Source organism: Salmo salar, chromosome 01, assembly GCF_965601325.2.
Source record: "Salmo salar chromosome 01, fSalSal1, whole genome shotgun sequence".
NCBI classification, from domain to species: Eukaryota; Metazoa; Chordata; class Actinopteri; order Salmoniformes; family Salmonidae; genus Salmo; species Salmo salar.
The window spans coordinates 163583513-163600207 of record NC_138291.1 but is presented as its reverse complement, the minus strand read 5'-3'; the positions used below and the strand labels follow the sequence as shown (position 1 = coordinate 163600207).

Here is a 16695-nt window from a genome sequence, read left to right as displayed (position 1 = left end):
GTTCAGCAGTCTTATACAGTTGAAGTCGGAAGTTTACATACACTTAGGTTGGAGTCATTGAAACTCGTTTTTCAACCACTCCACAAATTTCTTGTTAAAAAACTATAGTTTTGGCAAGTCGGTTAGGACATCAACTTTGTGCATGACACAAGTCCTTTTTAAACAATTGTTTACAGACAGATTGTTTCACTTATAACTCACTGTATCACAATTCCAGTGGGTCAGAAGTTTACATACACTAAGTTGACTGTGCCTTTAAAGAGCTTGGAAAATTCCAGAACATATGTCATGGCTTTAGAAGCTTCTGATAGGCTAATTGACATAATTTGAGTCAATTGGAGGTGTACCTGTGGATGAATTTCAAGGCCTACCTTCAAACTCAGTGCCTCTTTGCTTGATATCGTGGGAAAACCAAAATAAATCAGCCAAGACCTCAGAAATAAAATTGTAGACCTCCACAAGTCTGGTTCATCATTGGGAGCAATTTCCAGACACCTGAAAGTACCACGTTCATCTGTACAAACAATAGTACGCAAGTATGAACACCATGGGACCACGCAGCGGTCATACCGCTCAGGAAGGAGACGAGTTCTGTCTCCTAGAGATGAACATACTTTGGTGCGAAAAGTGGAAATCAATCCCAGAACAACAGCAAAGGACCTTGTGAAAATGCTGGAGGAAACAGGTACAAAAGTATCCATATCCACAGTAAAACGAGTCCTATATCGAAATAACCTTTAAGGCCGCTCAGCAAGGAAGAAGCCACTGTTCTAAAACCGCCATAAAAAAGCCAGGCTACTGTTTGCAACTGCACATGGGGACAAAGATCGTACTTTTTGATGACATTTCCTCTGTTCTGATGAAGGAAAAATGGGGAGGCTTGCAAGCCGAAGAACACCATCCCAACCGTGAAGCAAGAAGGTGGCAGCATCATGTTGTGGGGGTGCTTTGCTGAAGGAGGGACTGGTGCACTTCACAAAATAGATAGCATCATGAGGAAAATGCTCACTAACAGGGATGTAAACACATTTGTGCACAAAATTTGAGGGTAATACGTTTTTTGTGCATATGGAAAATGTTGGGATATTTTGTTTCAGTTCATTAAACATGGGACCAAATCTTTACATGCTGGGTTATATTTTTGTTCAGTATAGATTATCTGTAAGAAAAGCAACTCTGGTACTGAATCTGAGGTTGATAGTCATTGTGCCACAACTGTAAACAACAAGCTCCAAAAATAACAAAATTTTGGGAGCAAACTGCCTCCCCCTCTCTCTTCCTCTCCCTCTCTCTCTCACCACCCAAGGAGTCCCCATTATCCCCCTCTTCCTCTCTGTCATGAGGCTAAGAAGTCTAGTGGAATGTTCTCATCTCTGTCATTTCTCTTTGTTTACGCTTACGTAATGTTTTAGCCACTTGTTTTGCTTTCCAGCTGGAATTCAAACTGAGAGCTTTTTGTTTCTCTTCTTTTTCTCTCTGTCCATTTCTGTCTTTCTCTTTTACCTTCTGCATCTCTCTCTCTGTATCCCTTTCCCTCTCTTTCTGTATCTCTCTCTCTGTATCTCTCCCTCTCTCACTCTTTCTCTCTCTGTATCTCTCCTCTCTCGCTATCCGCTCTGTCTCTCTCTGTATCTTTCTCTCTCTCTCTCTGCATCTTTCTCTGTATCTGTGTGTGTCCCTCAATCTCTCTATTTCTCCTTCTCTCTCGCTATCTGCTCTATCTCTCTCCCTCTGTATCTTTCTCTCTCTCTCTGCATCTCTCTCTCTCTGTATCTGTATCTCTCTCTCTCTCTCTCTCTCTCTCTCTCTCTCTCTCTCTCTCTCTCTCTCTGTATCTCTCTAGGCTCTCGTCCTCGTGACTGTGGTGATCTGTATGCTAATGGTCAGAGGGAGGATGGCATCTACTCTGTGTTTCCCACTCACTACCCCTACGGCTTCCAGGTCTACTGTGACATGACCACGGACGGAGGGGGCTGGACTGTGAGTCATACTGTACACACACACACCCACACACACACACACACACACACACACACACACACACACACACACACACACACACACACAGACAGACAGACAGACAGACAGACAGACAGACAGACAGACAGACAGACAGACAGACAGACAGACAGACAGACAGACAGACAGACAGACAGACTTGTAAGCACACACACACACTCAACATGAAGGGGACGGGGACCATATTCTCAAGTGTCTGCATTAGAATAGAAGAAACACAGCCATTTATATCCTCAAACACTCCAACAGTGTTCTTATTCATCCACAACAAAGACAGTTTATTTCCTTTCTCGCTCTCTCTCCTTTCTCTTTCTCTCTACTCTCTCTCCCTCTCTCTCTCCTCCTCTACACTTTTATTGGGTTGGTAATCAAAATAAAAAACTCCAGAGTTAATAGTTAATGAAATGCTTTTCATTATCTTAGCTTTATATAGGTTTTACTTTCTTACAAAGTATATCATCTGCCAAGCCGCACTGAAATAAGAATCCTTCAGTGTGGAACACTCTTAATAAAATATGTCCCAGAATGCAACATACATTTAATTTCACCAATCTTCTGGATCATCCATCTCCTAAGAAACAAGAGCTCCGGAGAACAAACGTTGTTTTCTTCTCCACTCCTCATGATTAAAATGCAGCACTGCTTATACCCTAGCATATTTGTATAGAAAAACCAAAGTGTGATAAATAGATTGCAATTAGATTGCGTGTTGAACTTTAGACCTTAAACTGTAGATAAAATGATCCGAGCTGCAAAAAAACAAGGAACATGATATGAAAAGGCTTCTACGACGGTGCCTGAGAACGCAGGTGAGAATACAGATGAGAGAAGGAGATATGAAACACAAACTTGACTACGTAGCCGTCTACGTACTACATAGAGAGATAGAGAGAGCGAGAGAGAGCGAGGGAGAGGGAGATAGAGGGAAAGAGAGAGATGAGTATTCAAAGAAGCGCAAGATAATTGAATGGGAAATGTTCCCTCTCACCCGAACATTCTCCTTCACGCTTTTGCTGCTCCGGCCTGTACCTCCTGATATCATTACTGGAGTCACCTTAATGCATCTCAGCGCTTTCTCAAACTTGTCGGAGTGTACATTATACACATTGCAGCTGCGCTGCTGCAACAGGCCGATGATGTACTCATTCAGCCTTTGTTATGATGCACTGCTGAGTGCATTCTGGGATGACATGTAGCAAGTTGTGTTTGGAGCGAGTCGTGGAGCAAGTAGTTAAACTCGACTGTGACCTATTTTATCCTTGGTATAGGCTATTTTATATTTTATTTACTTGAGTGTATTGACCTGTACAGGTTCAGACCGATGCACTGTTCTCTTTGTTTGTTTTTGTAGACAATTTTAGCTCTTCACAGAACGCACCGCCTTACTGGACTTTTTCGACTTCAAGCTTGCGCTGCTACCTGTGGCTAGCCTGCTTTTTAGCATGAACCTTAATGGCTACTGACGGCTATCCAATGGATGTCAATGGCCAACCATTGAGTGTCCAATGCTACTGCTGTGAAATGTTCAATAACTAACCAGAGGGGGGAGTGGAAGACCGAGCGCATACGGAAAATAGGTATGTCTGTAAAAAATGTCTTTGGTGTGACCAGAAGATGGACGATAACAGGCGGCTTTAGAAGACATTTGCCGGCTGTCCAATGAGCTGAATCAGAAGGGAAGCCTCATCGAGTTGAGACAGGACTTCGAATACCTGAGAGACAGACTATTGGCTACAGTCAAGCGGATTGTTTTTTATGGCCCTATCCCAAAACACGGTTATGGAATTATTTGCACTGGACTCTTGGAAGAAATCAGGACTCTGCTCTGAAAAAGTGCTGGATTTTATTGACAATTTCAAATAGTTTTTGGAGCGACTGCACTTCCTAAAAAGGGATGGCCTGCACCCGAATAGGAGAGGAGCTTAGATGCAGTGCTAACATTGAAAAGGTACTACAAATGTGATGGGATATCAGTCCTTGGCCAAAACAGGTAACCCTCATTGAGACATGTATTAATCCACGTCCTCATTCGAGGCATAGACCAAATGCCACAGTTCTAAGCAATATTGTATCTATTCCATTTCAAGCCAACCCCATAGCTATTTCATATAGAGGGTTAACTATTGATCATAGCATGTTCTTGTTAGAGACTCTGTCTGCTCTGAAATCCTGCAGCTGTGGATATGGACTCATTCATGTACTGTAAATGTCAGAAGTTTGATTTAGAAAATGGATCTTATTGTAATTCTGGCTTCTAAAACTAACTTTGAGACTTCGTTAAAAACGTCTGTGCCAGACTATGATGTGTCTTTGAATGGACATAATGTTTAAAGATCTGACAGAGCTGCCAGATGGGGGTGTCACCATATTCATAAAGAACAACTTGAATGTTGCTGTGTGTATTACCATCTCTGTTCCCAAGCAATTTGAATGTCTAGTCTTAAATGTGGGCCTCGGTAATAATGCCCAACTTTATCACACTCACTTGGCCCTCCCAATTGCTCTTAGCAAATGATCTACTATGCTACAGTGGTTCGTCCTTTAAAAGTAGCAGCGTACTGCGGCACAGCTTGCATGGTGCCACAGAGTTCTATGGCACATTATTTAAGTGTGAACCACTGGTACCATTAATGCTAGTTAGTGCTAGTTTGACCACCAGAGGGCATCTTTGAGAAGCATTTGATAGCCTTCAATAATGGCTGTACTAGAGAATGCAGGCACGCCTGAAGACCGGGGTTTAATTCCCCGACGGGGAGGAAGGAGTAGGCTGTCCTTGTAAATAAGAATTTGTTCTTAACTTACTTGCCTAGTTAAATAAAGGTTACACTAAGAGCATAACATTTATACACCCTCATTTTCTAATTCTAGTCTAACCAAAACCCGAACAGAGATTCAGTGAAAATACAAATCTAATTGATTTATCAAGACCAGTCCCCATGCTTGTCTCAGAGCAGCACGAAACGGTGTGAAAATAGTTGTAGGCTATTGCTTAAAATCCTATTGCTTCTAACTTCAATATGCTCTTTAAATAAATAAGACCTACACCACTTTTAACAGCACATTACTCAACACTAGTGAGACTCATGTCGCCTATGGTAGGCCTACAGTATATCGAAAAATATGATGTGACTCTCCGCCAATAATTACATATAGAGGATTGGAGGATATTTCTGTAATTCAGTGATATTTATTCCCATAGTAATTCGTTATGGATCCATAACTAAATAAACATTGGAATTTTGAAAGAGTATTTTTATCATTATTTTATTAACAAAAGCATAAAGATGCCATTATTAGTTACATTGTTTTAGTTTGAACATGCAGATTGGCACTAAGAACAGAACATTTCTCTATTCAGCACCATTATTAGTGCAATGCCCCTTAAAGTATTGCCAGTGTGGCGGGGTGGGGGTCCACCCCCATCCCCCTTCCTCCTGCTCCCTTTCCCATGGGCTAGGTTGGTCTTCTGTGCGCGGCTCTGCAGCCCATCCCGTGCCCCTGCCCTCGTGCCTTGGACCTCGCTGGCTTTCAGTGGATACAGCTGGAGAACCACAAGGCAATCCCATTGTGCACCACTCGGGAGCCATGATCAATATTACCAATATATATTGTCCTGCTAATAACAGGGTTAATAATATATCTGGGAGAATATCCAAGGGGCTTCTATATAATTCTAAATGAATAATAATAATAATCACGTTGTTTAAAAAAATAACAATATTTTGGAGATGATTTTGTTGTCAAATAACATAAAATTAGTGAGAAAAAGGCCATTCTTGAACCTGGGCTGAGACATTGTTACTAATTTGTAAATAAAGGTAGTTTGTTATTTAGAATAATTTATTTCTCTTTTTATAAGGAGAAAAACCAAAATCTCATGGGTCTCCCAGTTGAGGGCAGTACAGGTACTGAACCAGCATCTATAGCAACACTGCTTGCACTGCTATGCAGTGTCTTAGACTGTTGCGCCACTCAAGCACTTTATAACGTGACCAGTCGGGAGTGGCCTACAGTACTACAGTAAGAGCAAAATAATCCTAACAAAATAAAATAATAAAAACCTTAGTCTATCAACAGTTTTAGTAAGTAATACTGAAGCACAATTATCAGTTTCTATTTAGGTTTATGTTGCCCATTCATTGTCAGTTAGAGACACAGTAGGACCCAAAAGCATAATCAGTGGTCTAACTCCCTCTTGTGCTGGTCTGGAGCAATGAAGTGGTGACGCAGGGTACCGTACTAAACCAGCATAATCACAAAACTTTTAGTGGAGCAACCACTGTAACTATGTTAAATCAGTATTTTTTTATTTGGGGTGTACTTAACTTGGATATATGAAAGATATTTGTACTGAGATAAATGTAACTCAACTGTTAACTAAACCAACTTAAAACACCCTGAAAAATCAACTATTTTGCAGAGCATTCTGACAAACGCACCACATATGTATACAGCCAATGGAATTTTTGCTAACGAGCTCAGTGACCATTGTCCCATTGCCTGCATTAGATTTACTAAGCTACCGAAATTGCAAAGAACTTCCAATGAGCAACATTTCCTGTATGACCCGGGGGTTGCATCATTGGAAGGGTGTGTCCTCTGTCTCTGATTCGGATAAGGCCCTATGCATGTTTTCTTTCTCTGTTTAACGCTGCTGAATATAAGCATGCCCCATATAACAGATTACGGGTAAAAGACAGATCTAGCCCATGGTTTTGCAGTCAACTTTCCTGCCAGTTCTTGACTATGGTGACACCTTTTATTGGAATGGTGCAGCCACTACTCTTAAACCTGCTGGGGTGGTTGACAGTTCACACTATTTTGTAAATTACAGGAGAAGAGGACTCTCCAACCCCCTCCAGTATGTACCAAAGGAATGTCTTTGCTTTTCCCGCCGAGACTCTAACACGTTCAAAAAGTGAAATCTGGAACAATATTTATAACATAAGAATGTGGGGAATGTTCAGTGGTGATCTAAAGAATAATCATTTCATATGTTTTTTTATTTTGTGATGTCATTACAAATGGTATAAAGGAAATACTGTAACTTCGAAATTATATCCCCTTAACTGTCAAGTTTCCATCCAGTATGTTGTTCGTATAATATGAAAAATAACGAAAGTTATTTTGTTAAGATAGGAATGTGATTTTAGGAGTCATAAGAGATCATTTGCTATCTATAGCCTTTGCACAGTAAGTAGCCATGCCCCAAGTGAGGTCAGAGAGCGTGTTATCCTGACGGAACTGTCCTTTTCGTCCAGAGTGCATAAAAGGACTGGTAAGAAATTAACCTGTTGGGTCTAGGGGGCAGCATTTGCACGTCTGGATAAAAAAAATGTACCCGATTTAATCTGGTTACTAATCCTACCCAGTAACTAGAATATGCATATACTTATTATATATGGATAGAAAACACTCTAAAGTTTCCAAAACTGTTTGAATGGTGTCTGTGAGTATAACAGAACTCATTTGGCAGGCAAAACCCTGAGACATTTTCTGACAGGAAGTGGATACCTGATGTGTTGTATTGACTTTAAACCTATCCCATTGAAAAACACAGGGGTTTAGGAATATTTTGGCACTTCCTATTGCTTCCACTAGATGTCACCAGCCTTTACAAAGTGTTTTGAGTCTTCTGGAGGGAGATCTGACCGAACAAGAGCCATGGAACGGTGATGTCCCATTAGACACCTGGCGCGCTAGTTCATGTTGGGTACCCTCGTTCCAATACGTTATAAAAGAGTATGCATTCGTCCACCTTGAATATTATTCATGTTCTGGTTAAAAAAGGCCCTAATGATTTATGCTATACAACGTTTGACATGTTTGAACGAACGGAAATATATTTTTTCCCCTCGTTCATGACGAGAAGTCCGGCTGGCTTACATCATGTGCTAACGAGACGGAGATTTTTGGACATAAATGATGAGCTTTTTTGAACAAAACTACATTCGTTATGGACCTGTGATACCTGGAAGTGACATCTGATGAAGAGAATCAAAGGTAATGGATTATTTACATAGTATTTTCGATTTTAGATCTCCCCAACATGACGTCTAGTCTGTATCGCAACGCGTATTTTTCTGGGCGCAGTGCTCAGATTATTGCAAAGTGTGATTTCCCAGTAAGGTTATTTTTAAATCTGGCAAGTTGATTGCGTTCAAGAGATGTAAATCTATAATTCTTTAAATGACAATATAATATTTTACCAATGTTTTCTAATTTTAATTATTTAATTTCTGACGCTGACTTGACTGCCGGTTATTGGAGGGAAACGATTTCCTCAACATCAATGCCATAGTAAAACGCTGTTTTTGGATATAAATATGAACTTGATAGAACTAAAAATGCATGCATTGTCTAACATAATGTCCTAGGAGTGTCATCTGATGGAGATTGTAAAAGGTTAGTGCATCATTTTAGCTGGTTTTATGGTTTTGGTGACCCTGTCTTTGACTTGACAAAACATTACACACAACTCTTGTAAATGTACTGTCCTAACATACTCTAAATTTATGCTTTCGCCGTAAAACCTTTTTGAAATCGTAAAACGTGGTTAGATTAACCTCTTGGGGCTAGGTGGGACGCTAGCGTGCCACCCGTGGTGCACTCCATCAACAGCAGGTGCATTTCAAGAGCGGCAAATTTGAATCCAAATAAATGTCAAAATTCACATTTTTCAAAAATACAACTATGTTACACCATTTGAAAGATAAACATCTCCTTAATCTAACCACGTTTTACATCAGGTATCCACTTCCTGTCAGAAAATGTCTCAGGGTTTTGCCTGCCAAATGAGTTCTGTTATACTCACAGACACCATTCAAACAGTTTTGGAAACTTTAGAGTGTTTTCTATCCATATATAATAAGTATATGCATATTCTAGTTACTGGGTAGGATTAGTAACCAGATTAAATCGGGTACATTTTTTTTATCCAGACGTGCAAATGCTGCCCCCTAGACCCAACAGGTTAAGGAGATGTTTATCTTTCAAATGGTGTAACATAGTTGTATTTTTGAAAAATTTGAATTTTGACATTTATTTGGATTCAAATTTGCCGCTCTTGAAATGCACCTGCTGTTGATGGAGTGCACCACGGGTGGCACGCTAGCGTCCCACCTAGCCCCAAGAGGTTAACATGCAGACCAGAACATTGTCAGGTTGCAGCTGCACGTGTAATGAGGTTTAAATCCTGAATATCAACACGAGGTGTAGGCGAGAAGCTCATCTCTCTGACAATCACTGGTACGGCTGATTAGCTATCCTGAGTCAAATATCTAGAAAAGGGAATATTAAGTAAGACCATCCTACTACTCTTCAAACCATCCTATCCTACTACTTTACTCAAATCACCGTATTCTCCTACTCTCATCACCAATGGGAGCCGTCGACACATCTGTCTATCTCCCGAGGAGCATCTTCCAGAGTGAACAACAGTAGAATACGGGAAAGGAGAGACCCCTTTTGGACAATCAGATATTTACAAGCGTGCCACTGAAAGGCCAACCCACATCCTTCCTAAGAAGGCCTGGTTCCGACAGAGATAAATGGCAAACAAAGGCACTCACACGTAAATACATTTATAATTTCTTACTTCAAATGGGCGGCAGTTTGTGTGCAAAGTATATGATTACTGTGAGAATAGTTCTAAAATGTATCAACAATAAGTGTCCCTTTTTCTCTCTCTCTCTTCCCCCACTCTTCATTTTATGTGTAACAAGCCACCATGTGTTGTCAGCCCACTAGGGACCTTTTTCTCATCTATTAAGTGTGTATGTTATCCAGTTTTATCATTTAGTTAGCTAGTAAATAAATAATTCAACCAATTTGTGTAGTACTGAATCATAAGTAAGGCTGAGTTTTTTGCAGACGCATGAGGTTACGACTGTTCAAAATGATGATATGATAATAGGTTATGATTAATAAGTTTACTGTTTTATGGATGTCATAGGTAAAGACCTTTTAGAGTTTAATTCGGGAGATGGTAACTCTTTAAACAGCCGCTCTCTAGGTGCCCCAAATTCCTAATGAGTTACATTTACATTTACATTTAAGTCATTTAGCAGACGCTCTTATCCAGAGCGACTTAAGAGGTGGGGTTTCAGGTGTCTCCGGAAGGTGGTGATTGACTCAGCTGTCCTGGCGTCGTGAGGGAGCTTGTTCCACCATTGGGGTGCCAGAGCAGCGAACAGTTTTGACTGGGCTGAGCGGGAACTGTGCTTCCTCAGAGGTAGGGAGGCGAGCAGGCCAGAGGTGGATGAACGGAGTGCCCTTGTTTGGGTGTAGGGCCTGATCAGAGCCTGAAGGTACGGAGGTGCCGTTCCCCTCACAGCTCCGTAGGCAAGCACCATGGTCTTGTAGCGGATGCGAGCTTCGACTGGAAGCCAGTGGAGAGAGCGGAGGAGCGGGGTGACGTGAGAGAACTTGGGAAGTTTGAACACCAGACAGGCTGCGGCGTTCTGGATGAGTTGTAGGGGTTTAATGGCACAGGCAGGGAGCCCAGCCAACAGCGAGTTGCAATAATCCAGACGGGAGATGACAAGTGCCTGGATTAGGACCTGCGCCGCTTCCTGTGTGAGGCAGGGTCGTACTCTGTGAATGTTGTAGAGCATGAACCTACAGGATTGGGTCACCGCCTTGATGTTGGTGGAGAACGACAGGGTGTTGTCCAGGGTCACGCCAAGGCTCTTAGCACTCTGGGAGGAGGACACAAGGGAGTTGTCAACCGTGATGGCGAGATCATGGAACGGGCAGTCCTTCCCCGGGAGGAAGAGCAGCTCCATCTTGCCGAGGTTCAGCTTGAGGTGGTGATCCGTCATCCACACTGATATGTCTGCCAGACATGCAGAGATGCGATTCGCCACCTGGTTGTCAGAAGGGGGAAAGGAGAAGATTAATTGTGTGTCATCTGCATAGCAATGATATGAGAGACCATGTGAGGATATGACAGAGCCAAGTGACTTGGTGTATAGCGAGAATAGGAGTGGGCCAAGAACAGAGCCCTGGGGGACACCAGTGGTGAGAGCACGTGGTGCGGAGACAGATTCTCGCCACGCCACCTGGTAGGAGCCACCTATCAGGTAGGACGCAATCCAAGCGTGGGCGGCGCCGGAGATGCCCAGCTCGGAGAGGGTGGAGAGGAGGATCTGATAGTTCACGGTATCAAAGGCAGCAGATAGGTCTAGAAGGATGAGAGCAGAGGAGAGAGAGTTAGCTTTAGCAGTGCGGAGAGCCTCCGTGACACAGAGAAGAGCAGTCTCAGTTGAATGCCCAGTCTTGAAACCTGACTGATTAGGATCAAGAAGGTCATTCTGAGAGAGATAGCAAGAGAGCTGGCCAAGGACGGCACGTTCAAGAGTTTTGGAGAGAAAGGAAAGAAGGGATACTGGTCTGTAGTTGTTGACATCGGAGGGATCGAGTGTAGGTTTTTTCAGAAGGGGTGCAACTCTCGCTCTCTTGAAGACGGAAGGGACGTAGCCAGCGGTCAAGGATGAGTTGATGAGCGAGGTGAGGTAGGGGAGAAGGTCTCCGGAAATGGTCTGGAGAAGAGAGGAGGGGATAGGGTCAAGTGGGCAGGTTGTTGGGCGGCCGGCCGTCACAAGACGCGAGATTTCATCTGGAGAGAGAGGGGAGAAAGAGGTCAAAGCACAGGGTAGGGCAGTGTGAGCAGGACCAGCAGTGTCGTTTGACTTAGCAAACGAGGATCGGATGTCGTCAACCTTCTTTTCAAAATGGTTGACGAAGTCATCCGCAGAGAGGGAGGAGGGGGGGGGAGGGGGAGGAGGATTCAGGAGGGAGGAGAAGGTAGCAAAGAGCTTCCTAGGGTTAGAGGCAGATGCTTGGAGTTTAGAGTGGTAGAAAGTGGCTTTAGCAGCAGAGACAGAAGAGGAAAATGTAGAGAGGAGGGAGTGAAAGGATGCCAGGTCCGCAGGGAGGCGAGTTTTCCTCCATTTCCGCTCGGCTGCCCGGAGCCCTGTTCTGTGAGCTCGCAGTGAGTCGTCGAGCCACGGAGCAGGAGGGGAGGACCGAGCCGGCCTGGAGGATAGGGGACAGAGGAAATCAAAGGATGCAGAGAGGGAGGAGAGGAGGGTTGAGGAGGCAGAATCAGGAGATAGGTTGGAGAAGGTTTGAGCAGAGGGAAGAGATGATAGGATGGAAGAGGAGAGAGTAGCGGGAGAGAGAGAGCGAAGGTTGGGACGGCGCAATACCATCCGAGTAGGGGCAGAGTGAGAAGTGTTGGATGAGAGCGAGAGGGAAAAGGATACAAGGTAGTGGTCGGAGACTTGGAGGGGAGTTGCAATGAGATTAGTGGAAGAACAGCATCTAGTAAAGATGAGGTCAAGCGTATTGCCTGCCTTGTGAGTAGGGGGGGGAAGGTGATAGGGTGAGGTCGAAAGAGGAGAGGAGTGGAAAGAAGGAGGCAGAGAGGAATGAGTCGAAGGTAGACGTGGGGAGGTTAAAGTCACCCAGAACTGTGAGAGGTGAGCCATCCTCAGGAAAGGAACTTATCAAGGCGTCAAGCTCATTGATGAACTCTCCAAGGGAACCTGGAGGGCGATAAATGATAAGGATGTTAAGCTTGAAAGGGCTGGTAACTGTGACAGCATGGAATTCAAATGAGGAGATAGACAGATGGGTCAGGGGAGAAAGAGAGAATGTCCACTTGGGAGAGATGAGGATTCCAGTGCCACCACCCCGCTGGCTCGATGCTCTAGGGGTATGCGAGAACACGTAGTCAGACGAGGAGAGAGCAGTAGGAGTAGCAGTGTTATCTGTGGTAATCCATGTTTCCTTCAGCGCCAGGAAGTCTAGGGACTGGAGGGTAGCATAGGCTGAGATGAACTCAGCCTTGTTGGCCGCAGACCGGCAGTTCCAGAGGCTGCCGGAGACCTGGAACTCCACGTGGGTCGTGCGCGCTGGGACCACCAGGTTAGAGTGGCAGCGGCCACGCGGTGTGGAGCGTTTGTATGGCCTGTGCAGAGGAGAGAGAACAGGGATAGACAGACACATAGTAGACAAGCTACAGAAGAGGCTACGCTAATGCAAAGGAGATTGGAATGACAAGTGGACTACACGTCTCGAATGTTCAGGAAGTTAAGCTTACGTTGCAAAAATCTTATTGACTAAAATGATACAGTACTGCTGGCTGGTGGAGTAGGCTAGCTAGCAGTGGCTGCGTTGTTGACTTTGAACGTGTAGCTGGCTAGGTAACCTCGATAGTTTCAGTACTACACCATGTCATGATACAAAGCAACTTTGTAGCTAGCTAGCTAACATAACACTAATCAAGACGTTCCTTGTAATGTATTTAGTTTCTACAATGCTGCTCGTCGGTAATAGTTGGCTGGGTTAGGAAAAATGGCGTCGCGGGGGACGGAAATAGCTGGCTAGCTAACCTCGATGGCTGGCTAGCTAACAATTATCAAGCTATGACAAAGACAACTAAGTATCTAGCTATGTAACACTGCACTAGTCAAATCGTTCCGTTGTAAAGTATTAGTATCTACAGCGCTGCTAGTCGGTAACGGTTGGCTAGCTGGCAGTGGGTTAATGATGACTAGGTGTGTTGACTAAGTCTGGCGCCGCGTCGCGGCTGGCTAGCTCACCTCGATAATACTCAAACTCAAACTACACAATTATCTTAGATACAGAGACAGCAAAGACAACTATGGAGCTGGCTAACTAACACTAACACCACACTAATCAAGTCGTTACGTTGTAATGTAATAGTTTCTGCAGTGCTGCTAGTCGGTAGAAGTTGGCTAGCTAGCAGTGATGACTACCTAGCTAGCAGCTAGCAGTGTTGACAACGTTAGGAGGACGAAGATAGCTAGCCTCGATAATTACTCAATTACTCTAAACTACACAATTATCTTTGATACAAAGACGGCTATGTAGCTAGCTAAGAAGAATTGCTCAGATCAAACAAATCAAGCCGTTGTAATGTAGTGAAGTGTAATATTACCTGTGGAGCGAAGCGTGGTGCGACTGCTCGCACCAGTTAATTGTTAAATGATTCATTTTCTCAGGTAACATTTAAACGTAGTTAGTTGATTTGATAAATAACAGTCAACAGATGAATGAAAGTAAAATCACGACACCGTTCACAGGGTTGTTAACTCTTGAGACTCCTCGGGTCTCCACCGAACTAGATTTAAGTTTTAATGCTTCACATTTTTTAAATCCCTTACAAAATGAATGACATTTGCATTCCCAAGTGCCACTAGGGCAGTTTAAAACCTTAATGATAAATGAGTTCACAGAGGTGTGCAATTGTTTTGATTGGTTGACTTTAATCATTTGTTTATGATGGCTGTTTGTTTGTGACGTTCTAATGTAATGTACTTGTTATTGTATCTTGTTATTTTATCTTGTATCTTGTAGTTTTATATTTTATATTATTTCCTCAGGGCACCATTGAAGATGAGACCCTGGTCTCAATTGGGCTTCCCTGATTATATAAAAGTTCATAATAAAAAGGGAGACAGAAGGAGAGAGATTGAGAGAGAGAATTGAAGAGGGAATAATGAGAGATTAAGAGCATCTCTTGGATCGATATAAGGAGGTATTTAGAGAGTTATACTGAGGGATCACCCAGGCTGTAGATCCCTGTGTCACAGTAAGCATAGACTTATCTATCCCAAAGCAAATGTAATGTGACAGACAACTCTCAGCACTACACTCAGTTGTTCATAAACTATAGACATGCCCAGTCGCACATTAAATGAACAAACCAATGTGTCACTGTGAGCGTGTCAAAGACATGTTGCTCTGCTCTTAGCCATACTAGAATTCTAAGTTGTTTATTTTCAGTCAAGACACTTTTTTTCCTGTTATAGGCTTTTGATAAGGATTTGATTTCCAAATACAGTGGGATATGATGAGGATAGAATGGGAGTGAAATGTCAGGTTGTTTGTTTTATAATGTAAAATACTTGTCTTCCTGTAATAGGCTTTTGATAAGGATTTCATATCCAAATACAGTGGCATATGATGAGGATAGAATGGAATTGGGAAATGGGATTCGTAACATATTGTACTATATGTAATTTGTAGCATGCCATACGAATTGCAGGATTTTCTTTGTATTATTTTTTTTGCAGTATGTAACATATCATACAAAATGGATTACGTAGTACACAATTGTGTACCATTTTCGGGAACTTGTTTTGGCTCGTGAGCGCTACTTTCAAAACTCCTGGCTGAAAAGATTCAAAACCGAACCCTAGCATCACTTTAAGTTGTTTGTTGTCAAAGGGAAGACACCTGTCTTCCTTTGATAGGCTTTTGACAAGGGTTTGATAACTAAATACAGTGGGGTATGATTAGGTTTGGATAGGAGTGAAATGTCAGGTTGTTTGTGTTTTTGAGAGGTGTTTGGTATCAAGTTGTCCAACACTTGGCTAGCTGGGTGTAGAGTAAACAGAGGTGTTTGGTATCAAGTGATCCAACACTTGGCTAGCTGGGTGTAGAGTGAACAGAGGTGTTTGGTATCAAATGATCCAACACTTGTCTAGCTGGGTGTAGACTAAACAGAGGTGTTATGTGAGAATATTTAGTTTGTTATTCCGCAGGAGGGATTAGAACGGTAGAGACAGAGAGGTGAACAAACACACTCACAGAGACACTATATTTAAACACACTGTCTGAGTCCAAAATGGGACCTTATTCTCGATGTATTACACTACTTTTGACCAGCTCCAATGGGCACTCCATATAAGGAGTAGGGTGCCATTTGGGACAGTCACTGTCACAGAAATACTAGCTCTAAACACACTGGTTGCTTCCCAAAAAACACCATATTCCCTATGTAGTACATTACTTTTGACGAGGGCCCATAGGGCTCTGGTCCGCTTTATAGGCAATAGGGTTGAATAGAGCTCAACACACTGTCGCTGAAACCCTAGATCAAAATATGTTTTTGGGATAGGAGACATGTGGCTTTGTACTGTGTGTGTGTGTGTGTGTGTGTATGTGTGTGTGTGTGTGTGTGTGTGTGTGTGTGTGTGTGTGTGTGTGTGTGTGTGTGTGTGTGTGTGTGTGTGTGTGTGTGTGTGTGTGTGTGTGCGTGCATGCGTTTGTGTGTGCATGTGTTTGTGTGTGTGTACATTTTGTCTTGTTGTTTGTCTTGTTTACTGTTCACTGTGGATATGTCTGTGTCCTGTTAATATTAGTGTATGTGTGTGTAGTTTATTTCGTTTCTGTATGCGGTTTTGTGTGTGAGTGTGCGGTGTGTGAGTGTGCACCGTAGTGGCCTTTTCTCTCTGTTCTGACCTATAGTGGTCCTTAGGGAGACGAGAGAGGAGCTCTTATAGGGAGCTAATAGTTTATCAGCTTTATATATCATCTATAGCCTGCAGCACTTTGGCTGTTCCTACTCACACACACAAAGACACACACTAAGACACACACAAAGACTCACACAAAGACTTACACAAAGACACACACAAAGACTCACACAAAGACTCACACAAAGACACACACAAAGACACACACAAAGACTCACACAAAGACACACACTAAGACACACACAAAGACTCACACAAAGACACACACAAAGACTCACACAAAGACACACACAAAGACTCACACAAAGACTCACACAAAGACACACACAAAGACACACACAAAGACTCACACAAAGACTCACACAAAGACACACACTAAGACACA

General features: G+C 42.9%; 1 protein-coding gene across 2 annotated transcripts in view; it reads left to right on the top strand.

Annotated features, from left to right (window-relative positions):
* LOC106568645 (fibrinogen C domain-containing protein 1) overlaps window positions 1-16695 on the top strand; it is a 258727-nt gene that overhangs the window by 108712 nt on the left and 133320 nt on the right. For both annotated transcript variants that reach the window (XM_014139159.3, XM_014139143.3), the window contains one exon: window positions 1844-1980. In XM_014139159.3, the coding sequence (XP_013994634.1) occupies window positions 1844-1980 (137 nt within the window). The remainder of the gene's footprint in view (window positions 1-1843; window positions 1981-16695) is intronic.